Here is a 20,668-nt window from a genome sequence, read left to right on the forward strand (position 1 = left end):
ACAAAACGGGCGAGACGAGCAGGTGCAGCATCTATAGAAGTAGAACCCGGACGTCGGCATTTGACGGTGGCAAATACTGAGAGAATGAATTATCTAAACACTGCATCAGTGAAAATGACATTGTTGGTTTTCATACATTACTGGTGAACATTTTTCCATGCCTGCATAGGGATCGACTTTCTATTTTGCTACATATTATAAGCTATATTTTGCTTTTATGGTGGGGAATGAAAACAAATACATCTAAATATACAAAGAAAGAATGTTCTGTGTTCACAGTTAGCAAAAGCTTAATTACCCCAACATTTGTTTGTAGAGGGCAAAAAAACATAAATCTTATAAACGATAATAAAAAAAAATATTTCTGCCAACTTCTTCACCTAAGTACTGTTGTTAAAGTAACAATAGTAGCATACCCTTAAGAGAACACATGTAAGTTGCTGATATGCTCATAAGGGACTACTCTGTTTCTAAAATGTGATTACTTAGATCACAGAATTAATTTCTTAATATGTGATAGTAAAACAGAGGGGTATATGACATAGCAAAGTTGCTTTATTGCACAACAGTTAAAGGAATAGTTCAGTGTGAAAATAAAAACTGGGTAAATAGATAGGCTGTGCAAAATAAAAAGTGTTTCTAATATAGTTAGTTAGGCAAAAATGTAATATATAAAGGCTGGAGTGAACAGATGTCTAATAAAACAGCCAGAATCCAACTTCCTGCTTTTCAGCTCTATAACTCTGAGTTAGTCAGCGACTTGAAGGTGATCCACATGGTACATTTCTGTTCAGTGAGTTTGCAATTGACCCTCAGCATCCAGCTCAGATTCAAAAGCAACGGATATGACCCATGTGGCCCCCCCTCAAGTCTCTGATTGGTTACTGCCTGGTAACCAGGGTAACCAGTCAGTGTAAACCAAGAGAGCTGAAAAGCAGGAAGTAGTGCTCTGACTGACATGTTATACATCAAATCACTCCAGCCTTTATACATTACATTTTTGCCTAACTAACTATATTAGAAACATTTCTTATTTTGCACAGCCTATTTACCCAGTTTTTATTTTTACACTGAACAATTCCTTTAAAGGGGCAGTTCAGCTTAAGTACAGTATTTCTAGAATGTTTTATGGTTTTATTATATATATATATATATATATATATATATATATATATATATATATATATATATATATATATATATATATATATATATCTATCTATCTATAATTTTTGAATTTGCTTTTCTCTTCTGCCTCTTACCAGCTTGCAATTTAAAACGACGTCTGGTTGCAATAATAATTTTATAATCACAAAAAAAATGTAATAACCACAAAAATGCAATAAATGATAACCAACCATCTACATCATACTAAGAGTGAATATAAAGGCGAACTAGCCCTTTAAAGGAGATGCATGCTTAGGCTATGGGCACGCAGGCTGTTGGCTCCTTTTGTTATCAGACTGCGTATATTTGCAGGCGGAGAGAAGCAGATCAGCTCAGTGCCCCTGCTCCATTGATTTGAATCCAATCAGCCTGTTTTGCTCACAGACAGTGGCGCTAAAGCTGAGGTCAGTATTTGGGCTAACCTCAGCCTATGTGTGTGATCACACACAGGCTGATTGGATTCAAATCAATGAAGCAGGGGCACTGAGCAGATCTGCTTCTCTCCGCTTGCAAATATACGCAGGCTGATAACAGCTGGAGTCAACAGCCTGTGTGCCCATAGCCTTAGGGCATTTTGAAGAAAGATTATTTACTTTTATAAAAGTGGTGTTACGCAATTTTATCCTGTAAAAGACTGGAAATATATTTTTGTGTAGAGTTGTGTTGAACAGTCCGATATTTTAATGTCAATTTACTGCTGCAATTGGCTTGCTTAAAAAACCCCCAAAACAAATCGTAGCATTCACTTATCCACACAAAACCCTGCAGGAGATGGCTCTGTGCCTCACATGAGAAATTAAGCAGAACATTGCTGCTCCGAGGCTCAGAGTCAAGTGTTTTGGCAGCTGCCACATTTAGCAATATGTGATGTACAGAGTTTTATCTCTGTAAATTGCAGTAAACTAAGGCAAAAGATGCAATATGTCAGTTTAGATTACCCTTAAGGCCATTTATATACTCTAAAACATAGCAATAAACCCTGGCTTTCTCAGAAATAGCCAGCACAGAGAACAGCTTTCTTTAACCTGGTTTGATGTGTGTCACTGACCCCTCTGGCAGTTTAAAGCAGAAATTCAGAAAAGTTAAAGGCTCAAGATATTTTGTGTCATGGTATTTGGATCCACATCCTTATGATAAATATCTGATAAACTATCAAATAATCCAGGGTTCACAGGATTTTAGTAATACAGTTTTACTAGAAGGCCACCCAAAGGGGCAAAGGCAACAGCTGGAAATCCACAGACTGAGTGGCATATAGGTATCTCTATGGTCCTGAAATGCAATGCAATGTAAAGATGCTAAAGCTACACCCACAAATATTTATTTTATTAAAAAAGAAACAAAAGAAAACAAAGTTCAGGCTCTCGTTTACTAGCTTGGTTGGTACTGCAGTAATATGGCTGCATAGAAAATCACGGAGAACCCAAACAAGGGCAATGATGACTGCCCTGATATTTACTTGATCTAAACTGAAACTGAACTGATTTACTTGATCTAAATTTTACTAATAGTACAGTGTAAAAACAATCAAATAATGATGTGCTTTATATATATATCTATATATATATATATATCTATCTATATATCTATATATCTATCTATATATCTATATATATATATATATATCTATATATATATATATATATATATATATATATATATATATATAGTCAAATACATATATATATATAAAACATCGGGTCTATTATATTAAACATGAAGTATGTGTACAATGGGTTTTTTTTTTAATTAGAGCAAAAGCAAATCAGTCTAAACATGTTTGCTTATACACGATTGAAAGTGGCATTCCCATATTTTAGGAATTACTGGATTGTGGCTTTGCAGATAATTGACCCCATACTTTAGTTGGTGGTTATACTAGAATGTTTGCTTAGGAGGAAAGACACAAGTACAAATCTTCATCAAATGTAACAAAACCTTCCACATTCTGAAGAGTTGAGGTGAAGACTTGCTGAACTGCTGGCTGGTGGAGAAGGTGAAATGCTTTTTTGGGACACTGCAGAAGGACAATGCATGGTAGCCCTGTTAAGCAATCATAAAAGCCAGACAGTTTTTACAAAATGAGATACCACTTATTGCTCTTTTCCTACTAACTAAATCAGCCACTGTTAACCTGTATGAATCTAGACAAACCATTAATTAAATCGCACTGCACTTGAACTTTTCAACTAAAATGTCACAGTTTCCCTTGAAGTGCTTGGACATTCCTTCGTAACATGAACCTTGTAGAAATATAATTTGAGATTCAACATGAATAATAATGTTTTATTTGCCTGCGTAGGCGATTACTCATAATGATTTGCCCAGTATTTGTGAATATGTTGCTTTTGATAAGACAGCTTCACCAGTGTTGATTATATGTGTAACCTTCGCTTAATGAATTGTGACAACTGTCAGTGCTTGTTCTATTGTAGAAATGTGCAACCGAGGAAACCCTTCCACATGTGACTTTGTCTAAGTAATCCCTAGAAGGCATGGAGCAAAAAGGGTAAGTAAACATTTATGTACGCCTTTGCTAAATATGAAATGGTATTTTGCCTATTCTATAAATTAAAAAATTAGATCTTTTTTTTAAAAAAATTCCGGAAAATTGTTTTGTGTTTCTCTGATCTCACTCCCAACAAACACATGGTAATGTCAAATGGAGATACTGGTCTAGGGATAAACCACATGAGGGACTGAAATAAGCACTTTTTTTGTACAGGTGGTCCTGGACATGCACATTAGACCATTGATGGTATATAAAACATGTTTTTTTTAAATGACTGCACTTGCAAATAATGAGTTACTACTATAACACTGGGCCAGTGTGCACTGTGTGTGATGCAATGAAGCAATGCTAACCAGTGAGCCACATTCCACCCATTAGGAAGATCATTAACGTATTTTAACAACTATTTTATCATGTTTTTTGCCAGAAGCTGCTTCCAAGGACAGATGTGCACTGTGATGTCAGAAGTGGGTTACTAATTAAGAACAACCCATTATGACTGATAACAGTAACATTGTTGTGCAACTTTACTGTGAGGTAGAAAATGTTCTATTCGAGTTAACATAACGGTTTCTTTTTGTATGCACCTTTTGTTTGCCTGCTGCTTGCTCATTTGATGTGTGGGGTTGAATAGCTTTTTTTTCTTTGCTAACAATTAATCAGAATTAAATGTGAGATTTACATCAACCACTATACTCTCAAGGCTTGCAATCTGGGTAATGTTCAGGAACATTTCTCAGTAACTTAGGAAAAGTGGCATAAAGCAGTAAGATAGCTTGAGTGCAAATATTATGCCATCATTTCCCTTCTGCACAGAGGTTAAACTGCAGGCAACTCTTAAAAGGGGAACTCCCCAAAAACATAACTTAAGCTTTTTTAAAAGAAAACATAATTTCAAGCAACTTTTCAATACACATCAATTAAAAAAATATGCAGACTTTTCATGATTTTTAATGGTTTCCCTAACCATTTAATTTCCCTAAGCCTAGCCCCCTGCTGTACCGCTGATCTGTCTGGCTACTTTGCTGAGCTGGCTGACTACTGTTAATTTGTATCAATAGACAGCTGTCCTTAGCCTGCATCCTCCAAACCCCACAATTCCCTGCCAACAATGATAAAAGGAACATAACAGTGCAATGCATTGTGGGTTATGTAGTTCCTGCATGCTGTCTGTAAGCTGTGTTGAAGTTACAATTTGTAAGATCAGTGTTTAGTCTCTCCTTCCCTGCCAGGATTTCAAATGATGCAGAAAGAGAAGAACTATTAAACAGTTATGTGGGCCTCTCTCTGTCAAATTTTTCCTGTATCACCCACATAGACAATGTAGTTGAAAGTATGTTTATTTCATGAAGAGGTATGTTTCCCACAGCACTATCACTGAAATTAATATGCTAAATGAAGTTAATATGCTAAGTGCTTTCAGTCAGTAAAATAGACCTAATATTATGTTACTCCACTCAAATTCATAAAAATGCTTTAAATTCACTTGCATCTCACAATTCAAGTGTTTTGTTTGCTACCTTAGTTTTACTCCAAGTGAGCAACAAACCCTGAAAATGTAAGCACTGGCAGGGACAGGCACTAATACAAGATCTAGGGGTCACATTTATCAAAAAATTAACCTTTGTGATACATTTCCACAAATGATTTAGTCAATGTCATGTATCCGTTTTATTTGTTATCATTATTTCCTTGAATATGATGTAAGACAGATCCTGAACAGGTAAATCTTGATCTAAGCCAATTGAAGAAATTGTACTCATATGCCACATTGACTGATCAAGAACATTTGAGGCAATTCTATGGGGCAAATTTACTAAAGGGCGAAGTGGCTAACGCTAGCGAAAATTCACCAGTGTGATGTCATTTTGTTACTTTGCCAATTTAGTAACGGGTGCTGGCGTAAATTCACTAGTGAAATGGACCTATTCTATAATAATTCTAAATAATTCATAAAGCAAGTAACAGTGGATTAACGTCCATTAGCCATATTAAACACATATCTTCAACCTTGACCCTTGATAAACCTGCCATAAACTATGGGCAGATCTATCAAAGGTAGAATTTCAAATTCAAGTGAATTTTTTTCGAATATACTCACAACTAGAAATGGAAGGTTATATAAGAAAAAACTCAAACCTCAAACTCGAACGGATATTACCGACCCTAAAACTTGAATCGAATTCAACTAAACGTGAATCGAGTTTTTTCTCCGAAAAAAAATTGAATGTCAAGAAAGCTATTAACATCTTCAAATGGGTCACTGGAAATCTACCATTGACTTCTACATGAACTTGGCAGGATTTAGGTGGCGAATAGTCGAATTTGCGTTGTTCCCAGGGTCCAGGTATGATTAATCTCAAATTAGAATTTGAGTTTGGATTAGTCCCAACTCGAATTTTGAACAAAAATCCAACTCGAAAATTCAAACCTTAATAAATCTGCCCCTTAAAGTCTGCTCATTTGCCAAGGTTGCCAAAAAAAAGAGTCTCTTTTCCTTATATTGACACTGCTTGTGAATAAAGCAAGTAACATTTACTTCTAAATGATAATGATAAGAGTCTGAGATTTTGGTACAAAGCTTGAAAAATGTTCTTAACTCTGTTCCCTCTTACAATATACAAACCAACATTACAGTGCATATTTAGGGACAGTGTGCAAAACAGCAGAGACAATAAACAAAACAGCAATCGATTATGAGTTACAGTGAACAGTGTAATACTGCAATAGATTATTCTGTGTATATTTTGTGCACCAAAAACACATTTATTAGAATCGAAAAATGGATATAAGGAAAAACATCACATCAACATCCTCACGAGTCGGCAAGATGTAAAGTGCCTATGTCTGTTTATTTATACCTCACATTATATTTACAAGCGACAATTAGGGGTTGATTTATCACATGCAAATTCTGTTTTTTAAATGTATAGATTAAAATCAAGTATTTATTAAGCTAAAAAAATCAAATGTAAAAAACACTGTCATCTTAAAGCTTGCAACGTCACGTAGAAGTCAGTGGGAGTTTTTGTAGGCAAAATTGAAGTTATTTATTCAATTTGAGTCTTTTTTTGAGTTTGTAAACTTGATTTTTTTTTTTGAGGCATTAAAGCGTTTGCAATGATTTTATTCATTCAATTTTTTTTCTGATTTTTTTAATAAAGTGTTATATGTATGTATATATATATATATATATATATATATATATATATATATATATATATATACATACACATATACATACACATATAACATTATACGTGTGTATACAATTCTTTAAAAAATAAACACTGCCTTGAATTCCTATTCACATATACAGATATCAAAAATTGAGCCACAGCTCCCGTTGCAACAGATGACACAAGTAGCAGCAGCAGCAGAGAGTGGCCAGTCATGTGCAGAAGAGATACAAAAGATGAATGCAAGTGTTAAAGACTAGAGTAGTATGTACTGTAAGTAGTATATTGTAAAAGTACAATTTTTTTTGCAATTATATTGCGATTTTTTTTAATCTTTGCAACGAACTGCACTACATAGTCACAGCGAATAACTGGCTATTAAAAGAGATAAAACCAGCCAAAACAAAAGGAAAAAAACAATAATCTATCAGAAGGACTGTATGCTGCAACATACCTGTGACACTTGGCTGGATGAGTGGAGTAGCAAATAATGAGAGTGGAGTAACAAATAATTACAGTTTTTTGTGTGTGCTATCATTTAATTATCAAAGGCATCAATCAAACACACAGAGAAACACTGCAGCAAAGCCAATCTTACATGGCAACATGTCACTATAGATGACAGGAAGATTACACCTAGTCTGTCATCCTGATGTAAAGATAAAAAAAACCAAAAGAAAAAGCGTCAGAACTGACAAAACATTTACTAGACCTAACATTACTGACAGCACTTGGTCGCAGCTATAGAAAATGTCATCACTTTGCTCAGCTTATACAGACCGAATAGAATAAAGGTATATTAATGGATGCACTGCCAAGATCAGAACTAAGAACTTGAGCTACAGTAGATGACATGTCCTTCATTCATGGCTTAGGATTCATTTATACAAAGTTTTGCACATCTCCCTTTTTTTATTCAGCTGTTGCTCAATTATAAAGGCACCACAGTGTGGGCAGTGCATATTAGAGGCGCAGATTGCCCAGTTTTTACTCACAGTTTAGACTTTTTGCCAGAATTCCAACATTATTGTGGGTCCAAGATAAGTTGTAAGCACCGCAACTTGCACTTGATGCACCAAAACTGGCAGAGATTTGTGTACACAAGTTGTGAATTGTGAGCAAGTTAAATTTTGAATGTGGATGCTGTCACAACTGGCACAGCAATGCACACACCATTCAAAACAACATGTTTGATTTGCTTGGTACTATGAGAACACTGTTTATACTGGAGCATGTATGGGCAGAAGTACCTTTGTGAATAGCATCAATAATTGTTATGTTTTGATTGCTTTCAGTATTTCTGAGAAATAGGCTGTTAAAAATACTAGAAATAATAGTTTTATAATAATACTTTTACATACCTCCCAATGATCATGATTTAGTCCAAAAGGGCCTTGGCTTTTTAATGTTTAAATGTTGGGAGGCTTCCCACCAAATATAAACAGGGTTTCCTACTGCAGTCTGCAAGTAACTCATTGTGAAATCTTTAACTGCTGATTTTTTGGAGAAAGGAACTTGAAATTAAAATGCAAAGAAAGAATAGTTGTGTGTGTTTATGTGCACACACACACACAAAAAAAAAAAGAGTTGTTGATGCCCATAAAGCTAGAAAAGGTTACAAGACTATCTCTAAAGAGTTTGGACTCCACCAATTAACAGTCAGACAGATTGTTACCCTACCCAGAAGTGATTGACCATCAAAGAGAACTCCAACTGTAAGGCTAATAGTCCAAGAGATTACAATGGAACCTAGGGTAACTTCTAAGCAAATAAAGGACTGTCTCATATTGGCTAATGTTCATGAGTCCACCATCAGAACACTGATCAACAATGGTGTGTATATCAGGGTAGGAGAAAGCCACTGCTCACCCCTAACAATATTGCTGACCATGTACAGTTTGCTAAAGATCATGTGGCCAAACTTGAAGAATACTGGAAGAATGTTTTGTGGATGGATGAAGCCAAAATAGAGCTTTTTGGAAAAAGAAAAACACTGCCCATCTGTGAAACATGGTGGTGGAAGTGTTTCATATGAACCTGGATGGCTTGCCATCATTGATGGAACAATTATTTCTGAACTATACCAGAGAATTCTAAAGCAAAATGTCAAGACATCTGTCTGTGAACCAAATCTCAAGAGACAGTGGGTCATGCAGCAAGACAATGACCCTAAACACACAAGTCATTCTACCAAAGTATGGTTAAAGAAGAATAAAGTTAATGTTCTGGAATGGCCAAGTCAAAGTCCTGACCTTAATCCAATTGAATTTTTTAAAAATACATAAAGCAAGAGGATCATGTGATGAAATGTACAAACATCCAAGAGCTGGAGCTGTTCTGTATGGAGAAATGGGCTAAAATTCCTTGATGTTCAAGACTGACCAACAGTTACTCCAAACGTTTAGTTGCAGTTATTGCTGCACAAGGGGGTCACACCAAATACTCATAGAAAGAAAGTGAGTACTGATTCACTTACATTTGCCATACATAGATATGTTATTGGATAATTTTTTTCAATAAATACATGACCAATTATAATAATTTTTGTTTCATTTGTTTTCAAGGGTTCACAAACTTTGAAGGACGTGTGTGTGTCCATTGGTCATATGGTCCATGGTCATAAAGCCCAACGTTTTAAACTCTATCAAATAAACACAGTTCTGCTAAGTAGCAACTCGTATGAAATACAAGTTATGGCCATTTGTAGGAACCAACATAGCTTTGAGCCTTCCCATCTCATCACACTACTGAGACGCAGAACCATATCCTTTAGCTGAATTTAATCACCAGAAAACAGGATTGCAGTCTGCGGGCCAAGCAATCTTACTTGAGGAATACTTCTTTGAAACAGAAATAGCTGGATTTTCTTCACAGCCTAAGTGAAGTACTTAGCAAATTAATATATGGTTCATCATGCTTCAACTGCAAGCAAACAAGAAAATACGTAGCATGCAAGAAAAATATTGTATTTGTCTAAATCTGCTTTTCAAAGGGGAACTGTCACCACATTATAACTCCTTTTTATAATAACTCAATTTCATATGTTTTCACCTAGTTTTCACTGTTTTTCTAAAATGTTCATTTAATGTACTGTATGTTTCTTAGTAGCAGGTCTGTTAGTCTGGTCCCAAGCTGTGTGAACTTTTAGAGGCAAGGGAAGTAAAACATATTGGCAATTTGTTAATCATCCTGAACCCCGCGTAGAAAAAACAACATCTTAACCTTTTATCAGTGGATATTCTCTGGGTACGTTGCTGCAGAGGTTGGCAGTATTATCTTTCTTCTGCTCCAGGAACTCCCTGCAATAGCATGCACATAGTCTTTGAAATTGAGAACATTTGTAGACTTCCTAACATTAAGCAAAATGGGTTTGTGACATATGCTAGAAAGGAATAAGAAATCGTCACATAAAGCTGGGCCCACATTTACACTTTGGGTGCCCCTAGGATGGCACTGCTCATTGCCCCCAACTTTGTGTTTGAACAAGTCTTTCCTTATCGTGTCCGGAGCACCGGGGACTTGTGCACAAGAGATTTAAAGAGCTCAAGACCTGGGCAGCATGCCACCCATAAAAATCCTGCCACCTTAGGCCCATACCGTTGAGGCCTTCCTATAAATCCAGTCCTGCCTACACAGAAATAAAAGTCACCAAAAATGATCTTTGCTGAGCTTGGGTCAACAACAATCGTTGGCACATCGGGCAACAATTTTCAGTTGTGCGTAGATGAAAACAAACTTACTATATGTGCAAAATCCTGCAACTCCATGAACAACACATAACATTTGCAGCCAGTTCAGATGGCAGAGTTGTAGTACCCTGTACTTGTAACTTGTTCCTGGCCATTTTCCCTCGGACACATCATCAGTAACATGGACATTTATGCTGTATAGTTCATGCAATGCAGAATGCAGGGTTATACAGGCAGAACATACTTTGATAAAAAGTTCTACTGGGGTGAAGCTGAGCTCCGGAGAGGTTGTTAGGAGAAAAAAATAGATTCAGACAGCTAGAGTTCCAATGGGAACCAGCAATGCTATTTCTTCATTGGCTGCTAGACTGGAGGGTGTGTTTAGTAATCTGAGAAGAACGGAGCATGCTCATAAGTCCACAGCCAAAGCAAATTCCTGAGGGAGGGGGCTATGGGGGTTAGAGGAGGAGAAGGAATTGTAAGTGTTTAACGGGATGCTGCAGCCTTACTGTTAACCTTTTAACAACCAGAGTGGCAGTTATCTAAATATTTAAAAGAGGCTGTTCACAAACTAAACTTTTGTGGATGGGGTTTACATGTGCTTTAAGATTTAATAGTTAAGTGTGTATGAATACAACTGAGGATCTAAATACTGAGAGCTGTCTGTCCTTTGGAGTTCAGCGCAAAACCTATATTTCTTCCTTATGGAGTCAATAGGTAGACTAGCAGATATTAATCAAAATATTGGTGTAGCACATCCATCTTCCAGGGCAAAAGATGGACAACTCTGTTCTAACAATATATTTCTGTTTAATGAAACCAATGTTTTCTAATTACTTACACTGCATAAGTGTAAAGTAAGTTGAACATGAAGAGTCAGTAGGCCCTTAGCATTTGAGAATTGGGATTAGACAAGTGGCAGCTACATCACTTAACACAAAATGCAAGATTTGATTCTGAACAAGGTGATCAATGGCTAAATAATGTTATCCAGACAAAAGGAAACACAATAAAGTGACTTTTAAATCTGATGTGAGAGGACGTACTTAAGCTACAGAGGTTAAAGAAGCAAGCATACATACATTTTCTTGTCAAATAAGTGCACATGTAATGTGAAGCCACTTCTACACTTTTCAAGCCCTTGGGGTTTCAGAGGCCCAGCAAATAGTTTCCAAACTATCCTTGCTCTGTGGCTAAAGTTTCCCATGCAGATGATATGTGACAGGATGAGGCCTCATATTGAGAGAAGCCCTATTTCATTCATCATAGCATATTTCCTCTTTGCACTGGTTTGATATTAAGTGCATTTTGCTTTTCTGTAACACTGTTGTTTTGAGTCAGTTCTTTGTATTTGAGTTCGGTTGTTATTATACCATAGTGTCAAGTGTCAACAAATTAGACAAATCTAATCTAATAATAAGTTCTCAAAGTAAGCCTTGCTGCTGCCTGCTTCTTGATGGATTATATACAGTATCAATGATTAAACGGGTCTCACTGGAGGCCTAAACATTGAAGACAAACTTTTTTATTTTTTTTGAGACTAATGAATTTGAGTAGTTATTTCAATTTTACCTACACTTATTATTGTAAGTCTTCTTTGATGTATAGATCTGGCAGCTGGGAAAGCTATGGACGACGCTTAACTTTATCCTAGTGTATTTTAAACCACTCTTGAACATGTCCAGAAGGGTGTATGGTTGAACCATTTTATTGGAATTGGGAAATAGCATTTTCAGTGCACTTGGCTCTTTAAGATGTCCTAAAATTCCTTGGCCTAGTGAATACCACAAGATTGCTTTGTGGAAAGACTCAGGTTTAATCCTTTAACTCAGGGATCCCCAACCTTTAGAACCCATGAGCAACATTCAGAAGTAAAAGGAGTTGGGGAGCAACACTAGCATGAAAAATGTTCCTGGGGTGCCAAATAAGTGCTGTGATTGGCCATTTAGTAGTCCTTATGTGGCTTGTCAACCTACATTGAGGCTCTGTTTGGCAGTACACCTGGTTTTTATGCAACTAAAACTTGTCTCCAAGCCTGGAATTCGAAAATAAGCTCCTGCTTTGAGGCCACTGGGTGCAACAGCCAAGGGGTTGGAGAGCAACATGTTGCTCATGAGCTACTGGTTGGGGATCACTGTTTAACCAGTTCATACATAATTGTGTTTCAGCTTTAGATACATATGATACCTGCCCCCATAGGGATTTTGCTGCCTGCACTGGGCAAGGCACCCACATGTGCCACATCTCAAATGGATCAAAGGGACGCTAACTCACACGCATGCCTGAGTTTTTTTATTATAGGTGTTCTTAGAATCCTCATCAACGAGTTTTAACTAATTCATTTTCTCTATGTCTGACATATGTCATGAGTTTTAAGACTGTTCTTCTTGACACATTAAACAATTATGCCATTTTAGGCAAGGACAAATGCCTTCTTTGTAACTCTGGTAGTGGTTTCATGTTGTTTTAAAATGAAAATGTTGTTTGAACCTGCTTTATGAAGATGTGATGTGATTTGTGGTTTATGGAAGCACTAGTGTGGACGTGCTAGAATTTCTTTTGTTTTTAATTATTTAAATTAATCCTGGGTGTTCTTTGGGTCATTGCCCTGTTGTAAGAACTCTGATCTAAGATACAGACCAACTGTAGCTCCTGATTTCATATCATCTTGGACTGAAGGCACCCAGTTCCAGGGGCAGTAAAGCAACCATAAACATTAGCAAAACACCTCCATCATATGGATGGTGTTTTTGTCTTTGAAGTTAAGTTGTGTTTAACCAAAAACTTCTAATTTTGTCTCATCTGTCCCACAATTCTCTTCCACAGAAATTTTCTCATGTTGAAGTTCCACTTGGGCTTTCTTATGCTTCTCTGTCAGCAGTGGTTCTTCCAATCACATTAGAAAATGCTTTAATTTGCAGTAAATGGGATCAAAAGAAACCTTGTTCTTTTTCTGTGTCACACATATGTATTGGTGCATCTGCACAGTAATTCCTACGGTCCATTCATGATCCTACCATTCTAATTTAAGAATTACCCTGCTGCTGGTTTCTGATTTCCGGTTGTATATGCATTTTGGCAGCATCGCCTCAGGAGGCAACTGGTGACAAACATGAGCTGATAAAAACATCCTGCTGATTAGAGCCATCTGTTTGGGTGGAGGATTAAGGTATGACATATTTATCCATAACCTGCATTCATTATTAAAAGTATTGACAGAATTGTATTCAACAAAAGCTAAAGAGAGAGAGCTAAAGAACCTTTCCTGTTACCATTTTAAAGTGTTAAATGTGCATTAATAAACCGGATAGAAGTCAATAAATAATATACAATAAATCCCAGGTGGTGATGTAAATAATTACAATTTTATTACCAAGTACTGCCAAAGATAGCGACAAAGACTGCACTCATTTAGGGCTCTGTCTGGCCTACCAAGAGAAATCTATGTGCCTCACACTTGTAAAACTACTTCAAGAAAGTATCATATTCACAGACCTCTAAAAATAAAAATTCAAGCAAGCCTACCTATAAAAAATAGTTAAAATAATACATATAAAACTGAATCACATATATATGGAACCGATTAAGATATAAGCATCATAAAAGCATTGTACATCCAATAGATATTTCTGAACCAATGCAATCTAATAGTTCATATGCCATCAGGATCCAATCTCACATGTCTGTTATAGACCATACAACATATAATTAGTGCACAAATCAGCTGTCAGTTGAAGGGCTCTGTGCTGTCTCATCTTGTCTAGAGGTTTGTCCTTTACAATTTGTAGTAAGCGTGAAAAGATTTATAAAGGCAGAAAACCTGGAGATACTGTCTTCTTTCATTTAATACCCGTTGATTTATACTTGGTCCTTATCCTGAAAATGGGTGAAACATCTAAAACAGCTATATCTATTTTATATGGGATGAAAGGGCAATAAGGACCAAGAAATACTGGACGTGAGTGGAACATATGAAACACAATTTAGGTGTTACTATTATCATGCTTCTGTGTTTGTATTTCTTATTACTTCAGATAAACTCTCAATTTAAAAATAAACAAGAATGTCACCTTATTTACCAAAAAAAAATCAATACAGAACATTTGAATAAAACAGGATATTTACTAATACCACATTTGTATTTTATTTAAAATGTTTAAGGGGTTGACAAGCTCAAAAATTTTTTTAATTTCAATAACTAGTTGACATTAACATTGACATTGACCTCTACATGATCTTTCAAGTTTGCAGATGCTGAAGTTTTATGTTTTTTTGCATTCTTTTTCTATTAATAAATATATAAAAATTGTTTTTTTTACATTTTGGAAATTCATGATGTTCTGCGCCCTTACGTTTAACACTGATTTACTATTACACTGAACAGAGTATTGTGTTAAGAAAATTTGCACTCCATATGCAGGCTGACAGGCTCATATTAAAAAGAAGTTGGAAGGCAGCTAGACATCTAGGAATGACATTTTAGGAGCCATGTTTATGTGACTTCAAGGTTTTCTCCAGACATTTCTTACAAGATGCACGTAAATAGGGAAAAATCTAGCATTAAAAGTGAAGTGCAATAAAGCTATAGTCATGGACAATATCAGAAAGTGCTGCTCTACAGAAGTGGGGAAGGGTAAATAGATCAAGTGTTGGGAACAAGCTTCTGGCTTCAGCACAAGATAGGATTATGCATTAATCATCTACTTATTTTAGATGTTTATGGAATGGACAATCTATATGGGTCTATAATTTCTGCACTGCTTCTAGGCTCCACTAATCAAGAGCCGCTTCCTTCTTTTTAGCATAAAGTCCACGTAGGTACCATCGGCAGGACAGTGATTAATGTTTTTAAACTGACATTAAACTAAGCAGTTATCAATTCAGGGAACAATACACATTTTACTTAAGAAAGTAAAGCTGCTCCCATGTCAATTAGATGTTATAGGGTTTTTGTTCACTAAATGTCCTTATTGAGCATTCCGCAATTTAAAAAAAAAAGAAAAAGTCCAACAAAGGTCAATGCTGAATTTAATTTTTTTGGATACCAATATAACTTCAGCAAAGCCATGGCTATAGCCACTTACATTAGCAAAATCTTCATGTACAGAATAACCTATTCCAATATGTTTAACTGAAAGTACACAAGAGAAAATGATCAGAAGCTGTTCTTTTAAAGGGTATGATTTCTCTTTAAAGAGCCTTTTTAGTGCAAATTTGTTGTTGAGCATTTATTCAGATCCCTTTTAGCTCATACAAGTACAGATTAATAACAACATGGCTAAGTAAAGCTCATCCTAGAAATATATAATAATAATAATAATATTAACCTTGAACAGCAACCAAATTTTATAATTATAGATTTATGATATTTCTTACTACCAGCAACATGGCATTTGTTTTATTCTTATTGAAAACAAACAGGTAAAAGGATGGTCTCAAGAACAAACCCTCTGATATTCTCACGGGGCAGATATTAGTGATACTGTAACACTGTAAAAAAAAAAAAAATAAACCAGTTTTTCACATAGGCTGAATGAGTGAATATTTTTCATGTGAAATTGCACAATTTTCTTCTAATTCCTAGAAAATGCTTGAGAAACAAAGAGTGCACAATATAGTTTTAACCAATTTGTTTCACAAAATAGAAGAGATAGACACAGATACAAGGCACATGTTTCCATTAAGAAGCAACTCAACCCTGAAGTCAAAAGGAATTAACATACAGATAGTCTTTCTTTAAATCACAAACATGTCTATTGGAGTGATGCATGATTCACCGGGAAGACCTCAGGTGTATTTATATACAATTAACTAGCGCAAATGTCTGTTAAGAAACAAAAAAAAAAAAAAACCTGATCCAGAATGATGTATCCAGTATTTCTAACAAATAACAGTGGCAGAATAAAAAAATATTTAGCAAGGGCAAGAAGTTGCATTTTGACTCTTGGGTTTTTCAAGAAAACAAAAGAAAAATTATATAGCATCCGTTATCCGGAAACCCATTATCAAAAAAAGCTCTGAATTATGAGAAGGCCTTCTCCTATAGACTCAATTATAATTATAAATAATTACAATTTTTTTTAAAACATCGTTTCCTTTTTCTGTGTAATAATAAAACCGTACCATATACAGTTGTGTTCAGAATAATAGCAGTACATCACCAACCTGATCAATCACTGGTAGAAATAGAAAACCAACAAACCCAACAGTCATGACATGCATGCTGCTGATGTTGTGTAATTGAATCATTAATTGAGGCTTGTTCAAAATAATAATAGCTTGTTCCAAATAATATCAGTGTGGAGTTCAATTAGTGAGGTCATTCATTCTGTGAAAAAACAGGTGTCAATTAAGGCCCCTATTTAAAGAAGGAAGGCACCAAATATGGTGCATGCTGGTTATAGTGCATTTCTCTCTGAAAATCTGAGTAAAATTGGTAGTTCCAGACATTGTTCAGAACAGGGTACTTTGATTAAAAAGTTGATTGGAAAGGGAAAAACATATAAAGAAGTGCAGAAAATTATAGGCTGCTCAACTAAAACGATCTCAAATGACAACCAAAACTTGAAAGACGTGGAAGAAAACAGAAAACTACCATTCAAATGATGAATAGACAAAATGCCAAAGTCTCCAGGAGGATCAAAGAAGGTCTAAATTTACCTGTGATACTGTTACAATTAGAAGAAGCCTATGTGAAGCCAAGCTATCGGCAAAAAGCCCCCGCAGGCAACCATTGTTGATAAAAAAAAAAAAACGTGCTGAAGAGGTTACGATTTGGCAAAAAACATATTGACTGGCCCAAAGAGAAACAGCCCAACATTTTGTGGACTGATGAAAGCATTTCTTTTCTTTTTGGATCTAGGGGCTACAGACAGTTTGTCAGATGACCCCGAAACACTGAATTCAAGCAACAGTACACCGTGAAGACAGTGAAGCATTGTGGCACAAGCATCACACTATGGTGTTGGGCCTATTTATTATATACCAGGGATCATGGATCAGTTTCAATCCATTAAAATACTTGAAAAGAAAATATCCTTGAACTGGGTCTTTCAACAAGACCCAAAACACACCAGTAAATGAGCAACATCTTGGTTCCAGTTATGGAGTGGCCAGCCCAATCCCTAGACCTTAATTCAAAAGAAAACTTGTGTGGTGACATAAAATGCTGTTTCTGAGGCAAAACCAATAAATGCAGAAGAATTGTGGAATGTAACATTTGCCAGAAGTTGGTGGACTCCATGCAACACAGATGTGCAGCAGTTCTCAGAAACACTGATTATACAACTAAATATTTTCAGTGATTCAAAGGAAAGCAAATCTTGAAACATTTGTGTGTATGGAAATAAAAGCTATTATAAGGATTTTGAGCTTTTATTCACTTTTTAAGCACGCTGGGGCTCATTTACAAAGTTGTGCCCACGCTTTTTCCTGAACGCTAAAATACTGCACTGTTGTGCTCATCTTTCCGTTTTTTTAACATTTACATTGCAAACAAATTTTCGCAAATGGCTCGCAAATGATATGGGTGTTTGCGCCAGTGCGGTTGCTACGCGAGGCTGTAGTGTGGAAAAATAGAGATGACAATTTAATTAGCAATTTAATATTGCAATTTGCAAAACTGTTTTGCGAATATTTTCTCTGCCCAAGTCGTGGCATGAATATTTGCAATTTGCAATTTTTGCCATATTTAAAAACTCTAATGGACATTCATATTGCAAAAAGAATTTCGCAATTCTGTTTGAACATTAAATACACCACTCTTATCCAGCTTTATTATCCAGCTTTATAAATATAACCATGCACAGGGAAAATATATTCACTGTGCGGATTCTATTAACACTTATAACAGTGGCTAGGATGATTTCTTGAACCAGCATAATATCCAAGGCTATTGTGATCTTAAAGGGGTTGTTCACCTTCAAACAACTAGTTGGTTTCAGATAGATCACCGGAAATAACAACTTTTTCCAATTACTTTCTATTTTCTATGTGTCACCGTTTTTCTAATATTGAAGTGTAATTTTTCACCTTCTAAAGCAGCTCTGGGAGGGGGGTCGCCGACCCTGTAAACTGATCTAAATTGATACATTAATTGATTCATTTGTTATGTTTGTCCCTGCTGAGCAGAATCTCTGGTTTTCATTACAGGCAGCTGTTACAATACAATTGATACAATAGTTACTAATACTCCAGAGATGCTGCTGAGAAATGTATCAACTAAATGTTGCAAAATAGTAACAGTTTAGAGTCTGCACCTGAATTACTGAGCTGCCAGACTCAAACAACAGAGATAAGAACATTCAACTTTACACTGAGATTTTGGAAAAACAATAAAAAAATAAATAATGGAAAGTAATTGAAAAAAGTCTTTATTTCTGGGGAACAATCTGAAACCAACTGAACTGAAAAAAGGTGAACATCCCCATGAAGATCTACAGTTATTGGTATATACAGTTTATATATGCGAGTGTAACACACTGTATTTCAATTGGGTTTGCTTGGAGGAGACGGAGTTGATAGATTTTTTTGAACACAACTCAATTACAAAGCTATTTAACTATATAAAATTATTTGAGTCCTTGGTCTTTATACCAGATCACTAGAAGTAAAGGGAGGAGACTCAAAAAAACTTTAATAGATGCTGTTAGCAAAGTTTTCTGTCCAGGCCCCAAAAAAGTGCAAACAAATGTATAACAAATACAGTATAATGAAATGCAAGTTCTAAAAATCACCCATCAAATCCTAAGAATGCATTTTCTGTTCTCAGATAAAAGAAAAACAAGTGTGTGTGTGTGTGTGTGTGTGTGTTGAATATTTATATTTAAATATAATACATGAATAAATGACAGCAGGTTTAGTCTAAAGCAGTGTTTCAGTCCAGATTTCCATACAAATGAATCATGATCTTAAACTATACCTTTAAAGTTCTTGTCGGAGCCCAACCCGTTCCATCAATTGAATGTTCCCTTAGCAAACTGAAATACAGAAAATAAATGAATGACAAGATTAAAATCGTTGAGGTTTTACTTTAAAAGCACAGAGAAGTAATTAAGATAAGTAACAATGATCCAGTCTCTATCTCTGAGCATGTCAGTCATAAGATGACTTTGTAAGGACTCCCTATAATCCAGTGATTCCCAACTAGTGTCTAGTGAGTAACATGTTGCTCAGCAACCCTTTGAATATTGCTACCAGTGGCCTTAAAGCAGGTGGTTATTTTTTAATTCCAGACTCGGAGGCAAGTTTTGGTTGCATAAAACCCAGCTGTACTGCCCAACAGAGTCTACTTTGTGCTGCCATTCCACATAGGGGGTATCAGTAGCCAAACACAGCCCATATCTGTCATTCCAGGATCTTTTTTCATACTTGTGTTGCTCCCGAGGGTCTGAAGAATGAATGAGGATATACGAAATTCTCAGATGATATATTTCACCATATAGGGTTGGTGCCTCAGAAGGCCAGACATGATGTGCCTGTTATACTCATTCACTCTTTGTGTCCCTAATAACAAATATTTGGGGGCATATTTATCAAGAATCTAATTTGAGTTGGGTTTTTGTATCTAAACTCGAATTTCGAATGTTGAAAAAATTAAAATGTGAAAATCTTGAAAGAAAAATGACAGCAAAAAAACTCTAATGATCGAGTTTATGTTCTGAAAAAACTATAATCCATCGGATTTATGTCCCGAAAACTTGAATTAATCGAGTTTTTGGATAAAAACCGAATTTCCACATTAAAATGGTCTAATTTTTGTTTTATTATTAACCCACAACCATTCGAGTTTTTGAAAATGTAACTTGAATGTGTGAGTTTGGGTGCAGAAAAAATTTTGAATCGTGAGGAAAAAAAAAAATCACATTTGATTTTTGAGAAATCTGCCCCTTGGTGAGCAGTTTTAGTACAGTAGATAGAACAATAGCACACCCTTCTCCAGATCAGCCCGGTGCACAATCCCAAAGGATCCGGCAGCCTCACGTATACTCAAGAACAGAAAAGGATCGGCACACAGGCATTCAAGTTGCAGTGTTAACTGCTCGTTTATTGTGCTCGTTTATCCGCACAATAAATGAGCAGTTAACACTGCAACTTGAATGCCTGTGTGCAGATCCTCTTCT

At 35.8% G+C, this 20,668-nt stretch overlaps 1 protein-coding gene across 1 annotated transcript in view; it reads right to left on the minus strand.

Annotated features, from left to right (window-relative positions):
- Window positions 1-20,668, minus strand: part of ube2f.S (ubiquitin conjugating enzyme E2F (putative) S homeolog) — a 98,465-nt gene that overhangs the window by 22,573 nt on the left and 55,224 nt on the right. The window contains 1 exon segment of the mRNA NM_001091552.1: window positions 19,468-19,525. Within this exon segment, the coding sequence (NP_001085021.1) occupies window positions 19,468-19,525 (58 nt within the window).

The sequence above is a fragment of the Xenopus laevis genome, chromosome 9_10S, assembly GCF_017654675.1.
Source record: "Xenopus laevis strain J_2021 chromosome 9_10S, Xenopus_laevis_v10.1, whole genome shotgun sequence".
NCBI lineage: Eukaryota > Metazoa > Chordata > Amphibia > Anura > Pipidae > Xenopus > Xenopus laevis.